The 20,224-nt window shown below is 47.8% G+C and overlaps 1 protein-coding gene across 1 annotated transcript; it reads left to right on the top strand.

Moving 5' to 3' along the window:
• The first annotated feature begins 4,446 nt into the window (after positions 1 to 4,446).
• Positions 4,447 to 16,267, top strand: TMED3 (transmembrane p24 trafficking protein 3). Its single transcript, XM_079698884.1, has 3 exons — positions 4,447 to 4,749; positions 6,862 to 7,110; positions 15,409 to 16,267. Exons 1-3 carry the CDS (start codon positions 4,567 to 4,569, stop codon positions 15,643 to 15,645), a joined length of 669 nt encoding a protein of 222 aa, XP_079555010.1. The 5' UTR covers positions 4,447 to 4,566; the 3' UTR covers positions 15,646 to 16,267.
• Positions 16,268 to 20,224: the final 3,957 nt, after the last annotated feature.

Below are 20,224 nucleotides of genomic sequence, written 5' to 3' on the forward strand. Positions count from 1 at the left end.
TTACAATCTTGTCAGCTCTTTGATGCTTTCTAGAAAACATTTAAAGTTGTATTTTTAGTTGTTTTCAGGGGGAACTTAGGTTCAAATGATCTAACCTGCCTTTACCAGACACTGAGTCTTTGTTTTGTTTTTTTACTGTAATGCAATAGATATAGATAGTATTCACTCATATTCAGTCCTCCTCTCCTTCTGGACACATGGGAGACAAATCTTCCCATTCACCTTGTCATTGAGCAAGGCCATGAGATAATTGAGGAAAATAGGCTGTGAGTGGGATTAGTGTATGTGTCTCTTCTGTGCTACAAACATCAAAAAATTTGAGAAAATCTATTTCAAAGCATCCTCCTGATCCTATGCTTCCACAACACACAATTATACAGCCAGTTTATTGATAATCATAAAAAGATTATTTTATTCTAAGCATTGCCTTCAAAAGCACTTCATACAATTTCCCTTTCCCATTCCTTCTTGACATTTTAGGCAAATCCTATAGCTTTCTACCTGCGTTGGGGTAATGAAAAATCCAGGCCCATTCTACTGCAGTTGAAAAAATCTCAAACTTTATAGAGCCAATGAGAAGAATGGAAATTGACTCATAAAAGGGGCAAGACTTAAGAAAAGCTAAGTGGCCAAGTTCACTGCCAAAATCATGTCATAGGAAGCTTCCGCTCAGGATGAACTTCTGCTCCTGGGCACTTGCTCTCACACCCCTGGAGTCTCCATCCTACCACTGCCATCAATACTCTTTGACGTCTCCATGTCTTTGGATACCCTCTCAAGATTCAGATGCAAGAGCCTCTGGTTGGTGGAGCCTGGCTCACATGCCCACGTGTCTTGGGACCTACAAGCAGGGAGAGAGGGAATATCTGGCCCTCTCGGTGCTGTGACGTGAGGTGGTGTGTGTCATCTTTCTCTGGTTTGTTTGGGGAAAGCCTGGTATTGGCTATAGCTCCGTGGCAACATATGTAGTTTACTAACTTTCTATTTGCCTCAGTCAGTCCACAGTGACTACATTGCTTTCTTTCCTCACCATCAATTACATGTAGAAGGCGTGGATAAAAATGGATTTTCGGGCTTCCCTGGTGGCGCAGTGGCTGAGAGTCCGCCTGCCGATGCAGGGGACACGGGTTCGTGCCCCGGTCTGGGAAGATCCCACATGCCGCGGAGCGGCTGGGCCTGTGAGCCATGGCCGCTGAGCCTGCGCGTCCGGAGCCTGTGCTCCGCAACGGGAGAGGCCAGAACAGTGAGAGGCCCGTGTACTGCGGAAAAAAAAAAAAAAAGGATTTTCTTTCAAAATCCTAAAAGCATGCTGGGCAGTGCTCCTGTTGTATGCAACCATGAAAAATCCTGCTTCAGGGGACAGATGGGTCCACCTTACAATGCCTATGTCATTATAAGACACTCTCTTTTTAAACCTTTTAAATTGTGAAAGAAAACACACACACAGAACATAAGTGTGCAATTCAACAAAGAGTCACAATGGGAACATTTCTGAGTCCGTCCCATGGGTGCCCCTCATATTCTGACTTTCATATTTCCTATTCTTATCCTTGTATTTTTTTTTCTTACCTTATTTTACTGCTTAGAATTTCTGGAACAATGTTAAATAGCAGTTGTGATAGCAGGCTTTCATGTCGTATTTCCAATTTCAAAGGGAAGGATTTTAATGTTTAGTCATTAACCATGAGGTTGGCTCTTATTTTTTAATAGATATTTTTATAGACACTGAAGGAAGTTATCTATTATTTCTGGTTTGCTAAGAGTTTTTACTGTGAGTGGATGTCATGCTTTTTTTATGATGCTTTTTCTGAACCTATTAAGATACTCATTTTTAATTTACTGTTTTAAAAGGCCTTTACAAAAGGCAGCCATGGAAGTGGACAGGTAATGGTTTTGCTTTTGTTTTCCAAGTTTCCTTACTTTTGGAAGTTTCTACCATATATCATGGAAAACAAAGCTTGGAAGGAAGCTTAAAGGTCATCAACCATTACACTCCATCGCTCAGTTCACAAATCTTCTCTACAACATCCCAAGAGGTTGGCTGTTTATACAGTCGCTGCTTAAATATTTTAAGGGATAAAAGAAAATCATTATCTCTGCTCATCAATTTTTGGAAAGCTCTGGTTGCCATAAAGTAATTTCTTACGTTAGTTGAAATGTACCTCAGTGTCAGATTCATCCCAAGTCTGGCAGATGGAACATGCAGGACAGATGTACCCTGAGGAATGGGTAGCGCAGTGTGTGTGGTGAAAAGCACGTGGCCTTTAGAATTAGGAAGACCTGGGTTCAATTGCTGGCTTAGCCATTAACAAGCTGAGCGAATTTGGGAACTATGGCAGATTGTGTAATGATCACAGATTCCACCACCCTAGTATGCTCCTCCTTTGAATGTGACTTTGCAGCTCCTCCAATCCAGAGATGGATGGAGTCTATTTCTTCACCTCGAATCTGGACTGGCCTGGGGACGTGCTTTGACCAACAGAATGTGGCAAAAGTGATATTGGGCAAATTCTGGAATGTAGTGAGTGGGGGGCGCGGGGAGGACACGGGGAGAAGGGCCAGGCTGTTTCAGGCTCTCTTGAGATGCTGCCCTGAGCCTGCCATATAAGGAAATCATCTAGCCTACAGGAGGTGAGAGGATGCATGGAGAATTAAGGTGCCCCAGTCAACAGACTATACCAGCTGCCAGACATGTAGGTGGGACCATCTTGGATTTCCCAGCCCTGAAGCCCAAGCAAAACCAGCTAAAGAACTGAGCAGCCAACCTACAAAATCATGAGAAATTATGTCATTGTTCGTTTAAGCCACTGAGGAGTTACACGGCAAAGGCTTACTGAAACAAATGTTATTCAAACAGCCAGAGCTTCTGTTTCTTCGTTGTTATAAGGGAAAACAATAATAATTCCATGGTTGTGAGTGAGGTTTAATTAGTGTAAAATATGTAAAAGTGTATCAGTAGCAAGCACTGTGCTGGTTCATTGTAACTGCTAAATAAGGGTAGCTGCTACGACTGCTGTTACGCAAACTTTTAAAGCGAACACTCTCTTCCTTCTTAGTTTCTACTCTTCCAGGTTAAATCCTGTTTCCTTTGACTTTACCTTGTGAGTACTCCAGCTGGCCATGGTAATCTCGGTCTTACATCTGTCATTTGTTTCTCCACTTGCTGCATCAAGATTAGATGATTACTACTTACATGTTTTCTACTAGTTACTGAAAAATAATGTTTAACAGGACAGAGCCATGGAAAGAGCCTCAAAACACACTATATACCTTGCCAAGTCTGGTACAGAGCCAGTAAATATTAATAATTACATTTTGTGTGCATGTTATTTAACAGCTAACAGACTGCTTTCACATCATTTACCGCCTTAATCCAACGTCAAGTATGCCCAGTGACAGGACACTTCGGTCTTATCCACGTGGAGACCTATATAGGCAGTAAAATTCTTTGCTAAAATCAAGATACACCTCACCTAATGATGTTCTGAAAAAAATTCTTTACTGAGTAGCGAGACTACAATCGTTTTTTTCTCTTTGTCTTTACCTGATCATAGTGAATATAAAACGCTATAGTAATGATTATACAAGATATCTTCTTAGGTCAATGGTAATAGATAAGACAGTAAATTAATTTATCTGCTTTCAGCGCTTTTGAGAAGTCAAAGGGAAAAAAAAAAAGATTGTTTTGTCCCAGAAGAACCTTCAACTTATCCAGACAACCAAGAGATACCTGAAATCCCTGAGTGAGAGACCTGTATTCGTATCTTCAGGAAGCTTCAGGAAGCTTTGTGTGTGAGCACGCCTGCCAGTTTTCCCCAGAACAGATGTAGCTGTGGGGGTTTTACTTACTCTCACCAATCAACCCCCCTGCCCCGTGGCATACTTTTTCACCTTGGGAAGGGGATGGGAATGAGAAAGGGGGTGTTAATTGGGTCCCCAGAGTTTGCATATCTTTCCTCTAGCCTTCCTTGCTATTGTGGATAGTAGGTTTGGGCACACCCAGTTCTAGACCAGGAGACTGATTCTCCGGAGAAGCGTGAGACAAGTTACAGAGCCAGTCAGAAGCAGAGCCTGTACCTTGTAAAACCCCATGGGCTTCGTGCTGCTGCAGCCAGAGAGGATGGACTGCGTGGACCTGGGCCAATTCCGGGTAATACTCAAGCCTGCGGGTCCCAGAAGATGCAGAAAACGTCTGTCGGGGATGTTGGCAGAAGGCCCTTCCGAGGAGGTGCGCGCTTGGGGTGGGCGTCCCGCCTCACCTTCGGCGAGACGCCCCAGTAGAACAGCTCGGGGCGGGGGAGGGGGCGTGTCCCCTTCGCCAGCCCAGCCAGCGCGCAGGCGCAGCGGGCAGAAGGGGCGGGGGGAGGCCGCGGTGCTCTCTGGCCTCGGTCCCGGGACCACCCCCGAGCTCGCGGCTGCGCGCTGAGTCTCCCGCCCTCCCGGAAGCGCAGCGCCCCGCGAGCGCCACGTCTGTCCCTGCGCCTTATCCCTGGTGCCCCAGCTACCGTCCCACCCGCGAGGAGCGCACGCCCGAGCCGCGGCCCACGGGACTGGACCGGGAGCATCATGGGCAGCGTGGCCTCGCGCTCCGCCTGCGCGCTGCCCCTTCTGCTGCTGCTGCTGCTGCTGCTCCTGCTGCAGGCGGAGCGGCCGGAGGGCGCGGAGCTCACCTTCGAGTTACCTGACAACGCCAAGCAGTGCTTCCACGAGGACGTGGAGCAGGGCGTGAAGTTCTCCCTGGATTACCAGGTGAGGCCCTGGCGCCCGGCAGCGCCTCTTCTCCCCCTTCCAGGTCTCCACTGGTCACTCGTGCGCCCCATGCTGGAGTGGCTGGAATTAGCCAAAGAGGCTGAAGGGGGCGGGAATGACCAGAGACCAGCTGACTTCCCCGCGAGGAAGTCAGAGCCCACTCGAGACAGGCCCGACTAACCAGGGAGGGAGGTAGCGCCGCAGGTGCACTACCTGGATGCGGATGCCCGGGGGTGGGTCCTGCATCCTGGTGAGTTGTCCTCAATGACCTGCAGGCCCCTTGACTCTAAGGAATGCCATGTCTGATTAGCTGGACACAGGCTCTCTGTCCCAAGTTTTTTGGACCAGTTTGTCCTCGCCTGTACTGAAAAATGGCAGCGAGAGGAAATGGGTTCTTGGGTTTATTTTTCCCTCTCTCCAGTGTTTGAAGTCAAGTTGGGGTGAGAGCGGCAAGTGATGGGAAATGGCGCTTGGGAAAGGAGGTGTCAGCGCAGGCTTTGAGCCCTGGCAGTGTTTCCAAGGAGTGGTGTTGTGGCTGCTGCCATATGGCTCAGAAAAGCTCCTAGCTCCTGCAGTCCTGGCTCCTTTGAGAGATCTCATGGCTCACAGTTCAGGGGAGCAGGTCTTTTTTTAAATTCTATTTTTAATTTATTTTATTTTATTTATTTATTTATTTATTTAACTAACGTCTTTATTGGAGTGTAATTGCTTTACAATGGTGTGTTAGTTTCTGCTTTATAACAAAGTGAATCAGTTATACATATACGTATGTTCCCATATCTCTTCCCTCTTGCTAAATGAATGCTCCCCCTTAGAGATTACATTTTTTTTGGCGGGGGGTTACGCGGGCCTCTCACTGTTGTGGCCTCTCCCATTGCGGAGCACAGGCTCTGGACGCGCAGGCTCAGCGGTCATGGCTCACGGGCCCAGCCGCTCCGCGGCATGTGGGATCTTCCCAGACCAGGGCACGAACCCGTGTCCCCTGCATCGGCAGGCGGACTCTCAACCACTGGGCCACCAGGGAAGCCCGGGGAGCAGGTCTTGAGCGAGAGATCTGCCCCTAAGGTTTAGTGAGCAGATCTAAGAGTAGGGAGCTGAGTGGGAATTATACCCAGACCCGTGTCTGCTTGTGGACACATACTGACAGGCATTACAGAGGTGAGTTGGCACGGGAAGCAGGAGTAAGGGCAGGCCACATGGTGGGCCCTCTCTGACCAAAGCCACTAAAGGAGGCATGTGCTTGGGGACAGCACTATGTGTGATGACCTCCGAGTCACTGATGTGGCCACTTTCACATGTCCGTGGACAGCATGGAAATTGTAGCTGGGTTAACAGGGGTAACCTAGATACAGTCAGCAAAACATGATCGTTGTGAGGATGGAGGGGCCTGAGAGGTCATCTGGTCCCTGCCAGGTCAGGAACCCCTGCTAGAGCAGGTTCAGCATGAGTTTACACACCTCCAGCATTAGGAAGCTCACTAATCACAAAGCAAATTCTTCCATCTGGACAAAAGGAAATTTTAACATTTGGAAGCAGATGGAGGCCATTGGCTGTGTTCTTTGATAGACCTTAGCTGTAGTCATTGACCACCTCTGTGATTTCTGCCCTTTGCAGGTCTTATCTTTCCTGTGTTGACAAAGAGAGCTTGAACTAATGATTCCCGAGGACTCTCCCACCTCTGGTAATCACTGATTCTGTGAAGGCTTCGGTCTATATTTGCTTTCCCCTTGCATTCCATCAGCAGTAATATTAACGTTTACCAGACACGTTCAGCAGTTTACTTAACCTCGGAGCCTCAGTGACCTCTTCTGTAAAATGGGGAGGATTAGGCTCTTTGCACTCTTGCAGAGCAAAACTTTTGGAGTCGGGCAGACATGGATTTGAGTCTTAGCTCTGTCACTTTCAAGCGGCATGACCATGGCCAGTTAACTTCAACTCTCTCAGCCTCAGTGTCATCCTCTGTAAATTGGGGAGTGTCAGCCTTTAGAAGGCTGTGAAGATTAAATGAAAAAAATGTTTGTGACCTGTAATCACAGTGCCTGGTCGGCCTTTGGGAAGTGGTGTTTGCCTCTCTGGTAACAGCAGACTGTGGGTGTCTTTTGTGGTTGTCAGGTCATCACTGGAGGCCACTACGACGTTGACTGCTATGTGGAGGACCCCCTGGGGAACACCATCTACAGGGAAACCAAGAAGCAGTATGACAGCTTCACACACCAGGCTGAGGTCAAGGGCGTTTATCAGTTTTGCTTCAGTAATGAGTTTTCCACCTTCTCTCACAAGACCGTCTACTTTGACTTTCAAGTGGGCGACGAGCCCCCCATTCTCCCAGACATGGGGAACAGAGTCACGGCTCTCACCCAGGTGAGTGGACACTAACAGGCTGAGATGAACCCCCTCCCCCCAAGCCTGCTCCTCCTCGTCTGTGCCCGTCTTGGCTGATGAGCAGTCACCGGCTATCCAGCTCCAATCTGAAGTCTCAGTATTGACTCTGCTCCTCTGTTCACATCCAGTCCTACAAGACCCTATGTTCTCCTTTTGGTCTTCCTCTCCATTCTTTAACTGGATCCCTGCAGTGCTTTCCTCTGGTATTCCTGCGTTCCCATTTAGTCTTTGACACAGCACCACTTTCAAACACATAGTACACATAGTAGCATATGCCTCTCTGCTGATATGATGTATCTACATGAGAAAGACCAGTCCTACTCTGTGTGGTATATATTAGTTAAGGTAACAATGTCTGGCTGTTATAACAAATAAACCCCAAATATCAATGGCTTAGCACAAGGAAAGTTTTTTTTTTCCTCACTCAAATAATAATCCAGAGAGTGGGGATATGGGTGGAGGACTTTCCTCCATGGAGTGACTCAGGAAGCCAGGCTCCTTCTTTCTTGTCATCTTTCTGATGTCCCTTAGGGCTTCAGAGTCCTCTGTTTCTAGCCACCAAAAGAAGGAGAGAATGATAAAGTCCCATCTGCTTCTTAAAAGCCCTGGCCCAGAAGTGACGCCATCACACCCACTCATATCTCATTGTTGAGAAATAGTCCTGTGGATGAAACGAAGGTGGCAAATACAGTTCAGTTGGGCAGTCAACTCCTAGCAACAAACTTCACAATCTGAAAGAGAAACGGTGACACTTTTGGAGGACAGATAGTCATCTCTGTCACCCATGGCTGTCACAGTTAACTATAATCCGACCCCAGCCTCCTCCATCAGTCTTCCCTCCTGCTATTTAAGCTTCTCCCTCCCTCCCATATGCAGGCTCTGAGGCTAGGACTCTGTATTACCCCTGAATACCCAGCTCCCCAGTGCCTGGGGTGTGGCATAGAATAAGAGCTCACCAAATAGTTGTCAGATGACTGAGTGGCAGGACCCAGGGAAACCTGTGAGACAGGAATGACCCTCTGTGGCCGCACCTGTTCCAGGCCCAAAGCCAGAGCATCTGAGTCTCCAGCAATGCCAGATTACCTTCTGGGTTGCCCTCCAAGGTGACCACAGGCTCCATTCCTCTGTGGCTTTGACCATGGGCTCATTCTCTGAGCAGCTGGAGGTTAGCACTGCACTGTCCAGTCAGTAACAGCTATCTACATATGGCTGTTGACATTTAATTAAAATTAAATTAAAAATTCCCTTCCGGGCTTCCCTGGTGGCACAGTGGTTGAGAGTCCGCCTGCCGATGCAGGGGACACGAGTTCGTGCCCCGGTCCGGGAAGATCCCACGTGCCATGGAGCGGCTGGGCCTGTGAGCCATGGCCGCTGATCCTGCGCGTCCGGAGCCTGTGCTCCGCAACGGGAGAGGCCACAACAGTGAGAGGCCCGCGTACCGCAAAAAAAAAAAAAAAAATTCCCTTCCTTGTTTGCTCTATACCAACATTTCTAGTGCTCAGTAGTCACAAGTGGCTGGTGCCCACGCATGGAGCGTTCCACTGGACAGCAGTGCGTTTGAACTTAGCGGCGTGACTGCTGATAGAAGTTCCAGCCCAGGGTGTGTCTTAAGTGTAGGATCTTTCATAACCTATCCTCTCAGGAGGTCTGTTGGTCATTGATGAAATAGCTTCTGTTTTGAAGATTTTGTGAGTCTCCAGAAGCTGAGCTGAAGGATTTCTCTCTCTAAACAGTGGAAAAGAAACCAGTAGAGAAAAGGCTTTGTGGATTAGCGCACTAGAGATGTTCTTTCCTGGAGCCTTAGAATTAGAGTTTGGTTTTGTTGCAGGAAGGAGTGATTGCACTTCCCCCCTTCTACATCTGGGAACCTCATCCTTCCTCCTGCCCAGCCGCAAAAGAGCTGTTTCGTTCTCCTTCTGTGCCTCTGACCCCCCTGCCTGGTCTGTGCCTGTCTCAGACAGCTCCCGCTCGCCTGTGGTGGGCCCGTGCTCAGTCTGTACCCTGTACCTGGTGGTGGGAGTATGAGGTCAGAGGGTGCTGTCCCAGCTGTCAGGAGCCCTGCGTGGAATGCGACCCTGTAACCCACGGAGCTCCAGGATGCTCTGATCAGAGCTGAGATTTAAGGGTGAGGGTTGTCAGGGGATGGACCAATTGACTCTTCCAGGAGGGTCAGGGAAGTCTTCACAGGGAGAATTTTAGCTTAAAGTGACTCCTAGGTGCTTGCCTAGGAGTGTGTCTGGCATGGGAGGAGGAAAGGCCTCCTGGGTGGGGAGAACAGCAGGTGCCGGTATTCAGGGCATCACTTTACTTTCCTCACTGGCCCTGATCTTATTTTGCTTGGCATGGATCCCCTTTCTACCTGAAGCTTCATCCGGCTCAGTGCTGGGCCAGAGGCTGTGTGTTCTGGCACCAGTAGCAGCCCTAGGGTGAAAGAATAGGATCCAGAGTGACCGCATCCCAGGACAGGGCTCCAGGCGAGAGGGACTTGTCTTCGGCCTGAGTTCCAGCACGACCAGGCTCCTGGCAGAGGACATGGGCTAGGGATGCTGCTGAGGGAGGCCAACCTTGAGGTGCCCTGGGCATCCTGAGAGTCTGGGAAGATCCTAGCAGAGGCTGAAAGTTCCTGACAGAGGTCCAAGGTCCGGGGCTGCCTCAGTGGTAGTCGAGGGAAGATTAAAGGTTTTCCTAACTCTACTCTGAGGCCAGCTCCTGCGACGCTGCCTTTGAGCTCTTGAAGAATTTAAAGAGCCAAGCGCGGACTTCCCTGGCAGTCCAGTGGTTAAGACTCTGCACTTCCATTGCAGGGGGTGTGAGTTCGATCCCTGGTTGGGGGAACTAAGATCCCATGTGCTGCGCGGCCAAAAAATAAAATAAAATAAAGAGCCAAGTGCTTCTATCCTTGGAGGTCCTGATGAGGTGAGGCTGCAGGAATTTGCTGCTGGTTACACAGTGAAGACCTGGGCATCAGCAGGTGGTAGAGACGGGATGGGATGTGGGCATGGGATGGAGGAAAAGGATGGTCCTGGGAGGGAGACAGGTCAGGGTGTCTCCAGAGACTACCTGTCATGATGGAGCGGTGCCCACAATCCCCGTGAGGCGCCCGGACACTGGGAACCAGCCAGGGCTGGAGGTCTCAGCGGGGTGAAGTTCGCACTGCAGGAGAGCTGGGGACCCATGGCCCTGGCAAAACAGGGCTCTTTGCAACAGAAGGGCCTCTGCTGGCTTCCTGCTGGGTAGGAAGCAGGCTGGCTGGGTTGCCTAACTGAAATTTTGTGGGAACAAGCTGAAGCGGTATCTTAGATAACGCCAACGGCAGATCCCAGTGGACGGGGAAGTAGCGTGTTTTTACGGTAAGGGGATGCTTCCAGGTGTCTGTGAATCTTGGTGATGTGTGGCCCTGGGGTCTCCTGTGAGGCCCATGCCAGGTTCTAAAGGTGTCTGCTGGTTTTAGACGCCAGGAAAGCCGTAGAGTACCACCTCCTGCTCTGTTACCTCCTGAGAACTGGCTTCCTTCCCTGTCACTGATCGGATCTGAGGTTGTTCCTGTAGAGACCTCAGGTTCTCTTCATAGAAGTGCAGTGCTTTTCTCTGGCTGGTGACATCTGATCCACATCTTTGAAGTGATGCCTTACGTGGCATATCTGATGTGTCCTCTGCCCGGGGTGTTGGCACCCGTGGTTTCTGTGTCCTCCTCCGTTTCTCTTCCCTTCCACCTCCCCACCCCCACCCCTTCTCCAGTGATTCTGGACCCTAGGAGGAGGCTGGAGGCACCAGCCTATAGTGCTGAACACCTGGGCTAGGGCTCAGGGGTCCCAGGAGCTCCCAGTTGAAGTGAGTGTAATGTACATCTTCAGTTTCTGAATGAGCTTGTGATGGAAATAAACAGAGGGTGGAATTCTAGCCTGGAAAACCAGTGAGCCCTTCCCTAGTGTTTAAAAACAAAGCCTCTGGGCTTCCCTGGTGGCGCAGTGGTTGAGAATCCGCCTGCCGATGCAGGGGACACGGGTTTGTGCCCCGGTCTGGGAAGATCCCACATGCCGCGGAGCGGCTGGGCCCGTGAACCGTGGCCGCTGAGCCTGCGCGTCTGGAGCCTGTGCTCCGCAACGGGAGAGGCCACAACAGTGAGAGGCCCGCGTACTGCAAAAAAAACCCAAACAAAACAAAGCCTCTGTGTATTTATACATTCTAAACGTGTGTATGTATGTCTATGTGTACACATGCATATGCATGCATATACACAAGGGCATGCATGTGCATGTATATACATGTATATGTGTATCTCTGTTCATCCCACTAATTTCAAGAATGATCTTCTCTACTTTGTTACCGAGTCCCCTAAATCGCTCCCAGATCCGCTCTTCTTCCCCCACTTGGTGACCTTCTTAATTGAGGGCCTCGTCTTTTCTTCCCAGCAGAATTGCAGCCACCAAAGTGGTTTCCCCACCACCAATCCCCCGCTGCATCATGGCTGGCAGGGAAGTTCTCTTAAAGTGGGATCCTTGCCTTGCCATTCTTCTGCTCACAGAGCTTCGTGTTAAAGTCTTGACTCTCAAGGCCTTTACCGTGAGCTTCCACCTACCCATGACTTCCTTCCCACATATCCCCAATGGGATGCACATACTGGGCCCTGAATGTGGTCTTTGCCATGCTTTTCTTTCCTTTTTTAAAAAAATAAATTTATTTTATTTATTTATTTTTGGCTACGTTGGGTCTTCGTTGCTGCGCGTGGGCTTTCTCTAGTTGCGGTGAGCGGGGGCTACTCTTCCTTGTGGTGCGCGGGCTTCTCATTACAGGGGCTTCTCTTGTTGCGGAGCACGGGCTCTAGGCACGCAGGCTTCAGTAGTTGTGGCACGCAGGCTCAGTAGTTGTGGCTCACGGGCTGTAGAGCACAGGCTCAGTAGTTGTGGTGCACGGGCCTAGTTGCTCCACAGCATGTGGGATCTTCCCCGACCAGGGCTCGATCCTGTGTCCGCTGCATTGGCAGGCAGATACTTAACCATTGCGCCACCAGGGAAGCCCTGCCATGCTTTTCCTGCGTGGAATGCCTTCCCCTCATCCTCTGCCTGGTGACATGCTGCCCATCTGTCAAGTTTCAGTTTATCTCTTCCCTGTGTCAGGTACGCCTCCATCTCTGGCAGGATTAGCAGCTTTCTCTGAGGTGTTCCCATAGCTCCGCTCACCCCTCTGTTGTTAGCTCTTTTGGCATTGCAGGAAGCTGATTACATTCTCTGAATTATGACCTTCTTGAGACCCAGGACTGTGTCTGACTCTGATTTCATCTCTCAGTTCCCAGGGCCCAGCACAATGTCTGGAAGGGGAGTAGGCACTTAATAAATAAACATTTGAAAGAATGAATTAGTGTAGTTTGGGCCATCAAAGAAAACCGAGTATGATTTGGAATTCCTGTAGTGTCATTTTGAGAGGTGTCTCTCCTGAGTTCCCCAGCCCTACCTTCAATAACCGTGGTCTTCTGAAGATCACCAGGGTGCTATAAATATAGAACTAATTGGCCTTACCAAATCTTCCTGTGTCATGGTCATAGGGAGTGACTGGAAGGGCATAGTAGGGAAGCGTCTACAAATGACATACTTTGGTTCCACTTTGACACAGGTTTGCGTAGGTTAAGCCTGACTCCACTCTGTGACCTCTTTCCTGGTTCCTTCACAGTTTAGTCCTCTTCCTTCCTCTGTGACAGTTGACATGCCTTCATCAACTCTGGAAGCATTACCAGGAGAGCGAGGAGGAGCAAGCCTACAAATGCCACCATTGTCTCCAATGCAGAGGTCTTTACCCTGAGAGGTCTCCTCTGGTGGTTGGCATCTGAAGTCAGTTGTCACTTAGGAGTCCCCTTTGGAATCAACTTCTTGATGTCAGGAACCCTTCTCAGGATCATTTGTCCATTTCTTAACATCACACATCTGTAGGTACAGACACACCTTGTTCTACTGCACTTCACAGGTGCTGTATTTTTTACAATTGAAGGTTTTGGGCAACACTGTGTTGTCAGATGATGGTTAGCATTTTTTCAGCAATAAAGTATTTTCTAATTAAGGTACGTACATTGATTTTTTTTTTAGACATAATGCTATTACAGTCTTAATACACAACAGTATAGTGTAAATGTAACTTTTATATGCACTGGGAAACCAAAAAAATCCCTGTGACTCACTTTATTGTGACATTTGCTTTATTGTGGTGGTCTGGAACCACACCCGCAGTATCTCCGAGGTATACCTCTACATCCTACCTACCAAATGTGGGGAAGGTGAAGAAGCCCCATGCTAACTGCAGTCGCAAGAGAAGACCGTAATATAGCCCAAATAATAGGGCACGCAGGCATCACTGAGAAAGCAGGATCAAGGTTCCCCTTGGGGGAGAAAGTGAAGCACAAACGACCTTGTTCTTTGCAGTGGATTCTGCCCCTTGACCTGATGCCTAGTCGAGATCCACTAATTCCATCTCATACACAGTGACCTTGTCAATTTTCCCTCCACATGACATTTCACCACCTCTTCCCTATAGATCAGAATGAGGGGGTCAGCCAACATGTGCAGAGGAAACCCACACCCCTAGGAGGTAGACCAGTTGTCAGACAGAAGATGCTGCCTTGTCAACACAGAGGCTAAAGGGGAGCTTTTCTCTTTCCTCATGTAGTCTAGTTTAGCTCCTAGAATGACCCAGCGTTAAGAATATCTATGAAGCAAGTAAGGGGAACATGTTTTTTTGGTCATGGTCTCCCCTTTGCCGCCCAGAAACTGTTCAATTTGTGAGGGAAATGAGGGTTTCACGGGGGTCCATCAAGGTGGTGACACAATGGTTTGGTCCCTTCTAGCTTCTTACATTGAGCTTTATAAGTAGTTCACCTTTGGAATTTGGGAAACAAACGTCTGTTGGATGCTTAAGAACTTCCGTAGCACAAGAACTTATTGTTGGGATAGAATTTGCAGGGTTTTGGATAAAATGATTGCTTTAGAGGTTGCCTGTGAGTAAGAACACATGTTCTTTCACAGGCATAATATCTTAGTTTTCTTTTGCTGAGTCAATAATTACTACTAATGGCTGAAAACAACAGCCATTCATTATCTCACAGTTCTGTAGGCTCTAAGCCTGGGCCAGCTCGGCCGGGTTCTCTGCTCAGGGTCTCAAGGCTGAAATCAGGTTGGGTTGGCCTCTTCTCTGGAGGCTCTGGGGAGGAATCTACTCACACTCATTCAGGTGGTTGGCAGAATTTTGTTCTTTGCAGCTGTAGGACTGAGGTTCCCGTTTCCTTGTTGGCTGTTGTGCTGTCCACTCCTAGAGGCCTTTTTCTGGTCCTTGCATGTGACCTTCTCTATCTTGAGAGCCAGCAACGGTGCACTGAATTCTTTTGAATCCAGCCTCTCTGACTTCTCCTTCAGCCACCAGCTGGAGAAAGCTCCCTGCTCTGAAGGGCTCCTGTGATTTGGTCAGGCCCACTGGATGGTCTCCCTCTCTTAAGGTCAACTGTGACATATAACAATCACAGGAGTGGCAGCTCGTCATATTCACAGCTTCCTGGGATTGGAGCAGGGGACCTTGGTAGTGGGGGTGGGACGTATTCAGAATTCGGCATGCTACATGTAATAGTTTAGCAGGTAAAGGAAGTTGTGAAGTAGTATGTGTTATGTGTGAGTATATGCATGTGTGTGTGCACATTCATGTGCACATGTCTATGTCTTTGCACGTTTGTATGTGTGTGGGTCTATGTACATGAGAAATGTATGTCTTCATGTGTTTCTGTGTATACATAGAAGTGTAGGCAGCAAATTTAATAGAATGAACAGTAGATTCAAACACAATTGTGGTTTACTTCACGCCCTGCCGTTCATTAGCTGTGTGACCTTGGGCAAGTCATGTAGCCTCTTTGAGCCTCAATTTCCTCATCAGTATATGCAGTAAGCAATCAGGCAATCCTCCTTAACATTGGGAGTAATTATCCCTGCCTGTCAGGGGTATGGTGAGTATTAAATAAGAACACAGGACAGTATTTGAAAGCATAGGTTCAGGACTCAAGACAGTTGAGTTTAAATCCTGACTCTGCCATCTACTAACTATGTGACTTTGAACAAGTTACTTAACCTCTCTGAGCCTCAGTTAGGCTTATTATGAATACAACCGTGTCAAATCCTTAGCACAGACACATAGTTAGCATCCAGTAGAAATTACCTAGGATGTTGAAGATCACATTTGCTGTGTGTGTGTGCTGGATCCTGTTCTTTTCTGAGGGTTCACAATGACTGCTTTTCTCTTCCTGCCTAGATGGAGTCCGCCTGTGTGACCATCCACGAGGCTCTAAAGACGGTGATTGACTCTCAGACGCATTACCGGCTCCGGGAGGCCCAGGATAGGGCCCGGGCCGAAGACCTGAATAGCCGAGTCTCTTACTGGTCTGTTGGTGAGACGCTTGCGCTGTTTGTGGTCAGCTTCAGCCAGGTGCTGCTGCTGAAAAGCTTCTTCACAGAAAAACGACCCGTCAGCAGGATGGTCCACTCCTAGTTGGGGCACTCTGCTCCCAGGCCCCTCACCCCAGGACGGAGCAGCTCCCTTTGGTCACAGGCTCCTGGGGCTGGTGGGTGTGACCCAGGAGCTGCCTGGAGAGGAGCACAGGGTAGCATGTTCTCACCTTGCCTTCTATTCAGATGCTTGGTCCTTGTACTCCAGCAGCCAAAGCTCATAGAGCCCAGTAAGCGGAAGGCATCCAGCTGCATTATGTGTGCAACACTGAATGCAGAAAGGGTACAATCAGGCTAGGGATTGGCCAGTGTGGGAGGGCAGGCAGGCAGCTATCCAATGGCCTGGCTCGTAGGAGGAACCCCAAGGGCCCAGGCCTCCAGGGAGCAGCTCGGGGCTCTCTTTTTGCTCCATGACGCATGGCCCATTTGGCTTGTGTGTCCTATCCCGTGTGGAGGAGACAGGGCCCTGTCTGGCCTTTCCTCACATGGAGCTCTCTGTACCTGTGGAAACCAGGCCTTGAAGCAGCTTTGCAGAAATCCCCATCCCAGGTGAGCCATGGAGTCAGCCATGTAAGCAAGAACAAAATGGTAGCTGGGTGCCTTGGTTGGCTGTGTATCTCCTAGAAGGCAGGACTCTGGCTAATAAAAACTGTCTGTGAGCACCATGGAGACTTGTGCCATTATTTCTTTGCTCTAGAGGAGCTCAGGGCTTAATGGGGAGCATTGGTGTACATATAGATAATGACAGCATAATAGAGCAAGTGATGCCTCAGAGATGTGTATGTGTAGGCATTTGTGGAGGGAATAGTAAATAACTCTCAGTTGAATGAAAACAGTGAAATAGGGAGTTGGTTATTTTGTGTTCTCAGACCCTAGTGCTTACTGTCAACAACTGAGTCACCATTTAATCCAAATAGAGGGACTAAGAACAGAAAAAGAAAAGACTGAGCGATGATGAGTGGCTCTCCCAAGGCCATTTCCACAGCAGCTACAGTGGCCTCTTTAAAACTTAAGTCAGACCCTGTCACTCCTGCTCAAAACCTTCCCAAGGCTCTGCGTGTCATTCACAGTTCATGAAAGTCCTCACCGTGGTCTCTGAAATCCTGCATCTGGCACCCCAGCCTCTGGCCCTGGACATCCCCTACCCTACTCCCTCCACTCTCTTCTCCCATGTCTTCCAGGTCCTGCTGTTCCTATCACACCAGCCCATGCTTCTGCCCCAGGGCCTTTGCACAGGTTGTTTCCTCTGTTAGAACACCCTCTCCCTGATAGCTGCATGACCTGCTCCATCATTTCCTCCTAACCCATGTCACCTTGTCAGTGAGGTCTCTCCTAACCACTCTGTTTAAGATGGCATCATCTCACCTGTCCCTGGCCCTCTGTGTCTCTGTCTCTGCTTTACTTCTCTGTATGTCATTTATCACCATTGACAGATATGTTTACTTGTTTGTTTATTGTCTAGATGTAAACTCCATGAAGGTAGGGACTTTGTTCACTGCTGTATTCTTAGTGTATAGAATAATGCCTGATATATACTAAGCTCTTAATAGATATTAGTTATTAGACGAGCAGCCTTGCCCATTAGTAAGAAATTAATGCATACTGATCAAGTGTCTGTATAGTAGGTCTTGGGGGAAGATGATATGATGTCTGTCCTAAAAAAAACCTACCAAGAAACCTGAAATCCTGAGCTGTCTAGCAAGCAATAATAGTGCATTGTAGGGAACAAAATAAACAGTCCCATGAGAAAGAAACTCCACAAGCCTTACTTAGCTTGATTGAAAGATAAATCTTACTTATACCTGTTCATAGAGTTTTGATGGTATTTCTTCTCTCTTTAAGTACCAAGTATATATAAAAGATTTTTTATGAAATATGTTTGCAGTATAGTGAAAAACAGTACAGCACATCCTTATGTGCCACTACCTGGATTAAGCAATATAATGTAACTGTTTCCTCTTAGAAGCTGACATTCTGTGCCTGCCTCTCCTGCATTTTGCCTTGGGGCTACCATGGCCCCCCTCCTTTGCCATGATTTGAGTGGCAGCAGCCAGGCCACAGGTGCCTGTGTAGGGCACGACCAGGGCAGAGCAAAGGCCCTGTCCCTGGGTGGTGAGCAGTGGTTGACCAGCTGCCCCAGGGCATCTACTCTTCCCTGTCCTCCCCTCTCTAAGATCCATGGCTGGTGGATTAAAACCGAAGGCCACTCTCTCATCCCAAGGCTGTTCTTTCTGAGTGTTTAAAGTGAACATTAAGGGACTTCCCTGGTGGTCCAGTGGTAAAGAATCCGCCTTCCACTGCAGGGGATGTCAGTTCAATCCCTGGTCGGGGAACTAAGATCCCACATGCCGTGGGGCAACTGAGCCCGTGCGCTGCAACTTCTGAGCTCACGCGTCTCAATGAGAGAGCCCACATGTGCAAACTACAGAGCCCACGTGCTCTGGAGCCCATGCACCACAGCTAGAGAGAGAAAAAACCCCACACGCCACAACTTGAGAGGAGCCCACGCACCGCAACAAAGAGCCTGTGAGCCACAACTAAGACCCAATGCAGCCAAAAATAAAAATTAATTAATTAATTAATTAAAAATTATAAAAAAATAAAGTGAACATTGAACAACAAGGCTGGCAAGTATTAGCAAATGAGGGTCACCCATTGTGATTCTCCATCCTGGGGCTCCCTCCCCCACCACCTCATTAAATCCTCTGCAGAGACACCAGCTAGGTCCTAGACTTTAGCCCTTGTCAATACACATTCCCAGACCCCAGGGGAACATGAATACCCAGGCAGAAACAACCAGACCCACAAGGATACCAAAAAGATAAAACACCTTGACCACCATTCAAACATGTCATTTGAAGCAAAGTTGTTGGAACGTGTGGACCCCAATTTTTAAGTAACAAAATATACTCTAAATGAGAAAATGTTAATATTTAGCTGTAGCAAGAAGTTGTAATAAAGAACCAAGTGAAAATGTTACGGATGAGGAATATAAAAGTAGAAATGAAGACTACTCCAGAGGAAATAAAAGCATGAGATAGAGCTGATCTGTATGAAAAACCATCCTAGATGGCAGCAGGAAAAAAGGAGAAAATATTAAAAGAAAAAAAAAAAAAAGCTAAGAGATAGGAAAGGTGAAAATAGAAGAGATAAGAGATGGATAATAGGTGAACCTGAAGTAGAAAAAATATTTTTGAAGAAATAATAAAAATACATTTATTGGAATGAAAGAAAGGAAAGATCTCAGAGCAAAAGCCTCACAGTGACAAAAAGGGTTGAGGATTGACCAGGTGAATCCCCATATGGACACATAATGACATTTAAGAATACCAAAGGCAAAGAGAGAATTCCAAATGCCTCCAGAGAGAAAAACAAATCCTCTGTCAATCAGACTTAAATTAGATTTCGCAATAGCAACATTGCATGCAAGAAGAAAATGAGGGCACATTTTTAAAATAGAAAAGGCAAGAATAAAATAACCCCGGAGTTTAGCCAAATTGTAAACATGAAAACCCACTGAGAAATCTCAGGCATGTAGGACCACAGCAGAGGAGAAGAGAACTAAACCTCAGAGGCAACTGTAAAACATATGAGAACTGATATTTATTGTCTAAAACTCTTGGGCCAGAGTAAAGGAGGAAAGAAAATACATGCCAACCAAATACTGCCATTCTGAACAAGGTCCAGAGAGTTTAAGATGCAGGCAGAGAGACTAAAGAGAATGAAGGTATACTAAAAGTTCTTGTCTCGTTTGGGAAAAGAAACTGATATTGATGATTTTAAGAAATCAATAGAGGGCTTCCCTGGTGGTGCAGTGGTTAAGAATCTGCCTGCCAATGCAGGGGACACGGGTTCGAGCCCTGGTCTGGGAAGATCCCACATGCTGCGGAGCAACTAAGCCCGTGTACCACAACTACTGAGCCTGCACTCTAGAGCCCGTGAGCCACAACTACCAAGCCCACCCGCCGCAACGACTGAAGCCCATGCACCTAGAACCTGTTCTCCGCAACAAGAGAAGCCACCGCAATGAGAAGCCCGCGCACCACAACGAAGAGTAGCCCCCGCTCGCCACAACTAGAGAAAGCCCGCGTGCAGTGATGAAGACCCAACACAGCCAAAAATAAAATACGTAAAAAATAAATTGAAAAAAGATAAAATGGAAAAAAAACAAAGAGCTGGAAGTTATCAGGGAAAAACCGAGAGATCTGTATAACAAAGGATATCTGTCATGCAGATAATTGGCATCCTTGAAGAAGAAAGTAGAACCACCACAACAAATCTAAAGACATAAAAAAAGAAAGCTTTAATAAAAATAAAGGAAGACCCCAATCCTTGGTTTAAAAGGGTACCTTGCATTTTAGGAAAAATTGAAGCAGAATGATCAACACAGACATATCCTAGTGAAGTTACTGAGCTTCAAAAAAAAGATAAGGAAACTATCAACATCTATGTTACATTAACAACAAAGACAAAAAGCGCAAGCAATCGACGAGGAAATCATGTGCTTTCCAACTTTTCTGACATTTACTGTAAGACAGATGGAAAAGTAGCGTCTACAAGGAATTTAGGTAAAGAGAGTGTAGACCAAAGAAGGTTATAAACTACTAGCTTGTCATTCACGT

Source organism: Hyperoodon ampullatus, assembly GCF_949752795.1.
Source record: "Hyperoodon ampullatus genome assembly, chromosome: 3".
NCBI classification, from domain to species: Eukaryota; Metazoa; Chordata; class Mammalia; order Artiodactyla; family Ziphiidae; genus Hyperoodon; species Hyperoodon ampullatus.

Excerpts from the sequence above, each read along its gene's own strand:
- TMED3 (XM_079698884.1), top strand. The coding sequence starts at position 4,567 with ATGGGCAGCGTGGCCTCGCGCTCCGCCTGCGCGCTGCCCCTTCTGCTG. Across the intron at positions 4,750-6,861 it reads AGTTCTCCCTGGATTACCAG|GTCATCACTGGAGGCCACTA; the intron begins GTGAGGCCCTGG and ends TGTGGTTGTCAG. Across the intron at positions 7,111-15,408 it reads GAGTCACGGCTCTCACCCAG|ATGGAGTCCGCCTGTGTGAC; the intron begins GTGAGTGGACAC and ends CTTCCTGCCTAG.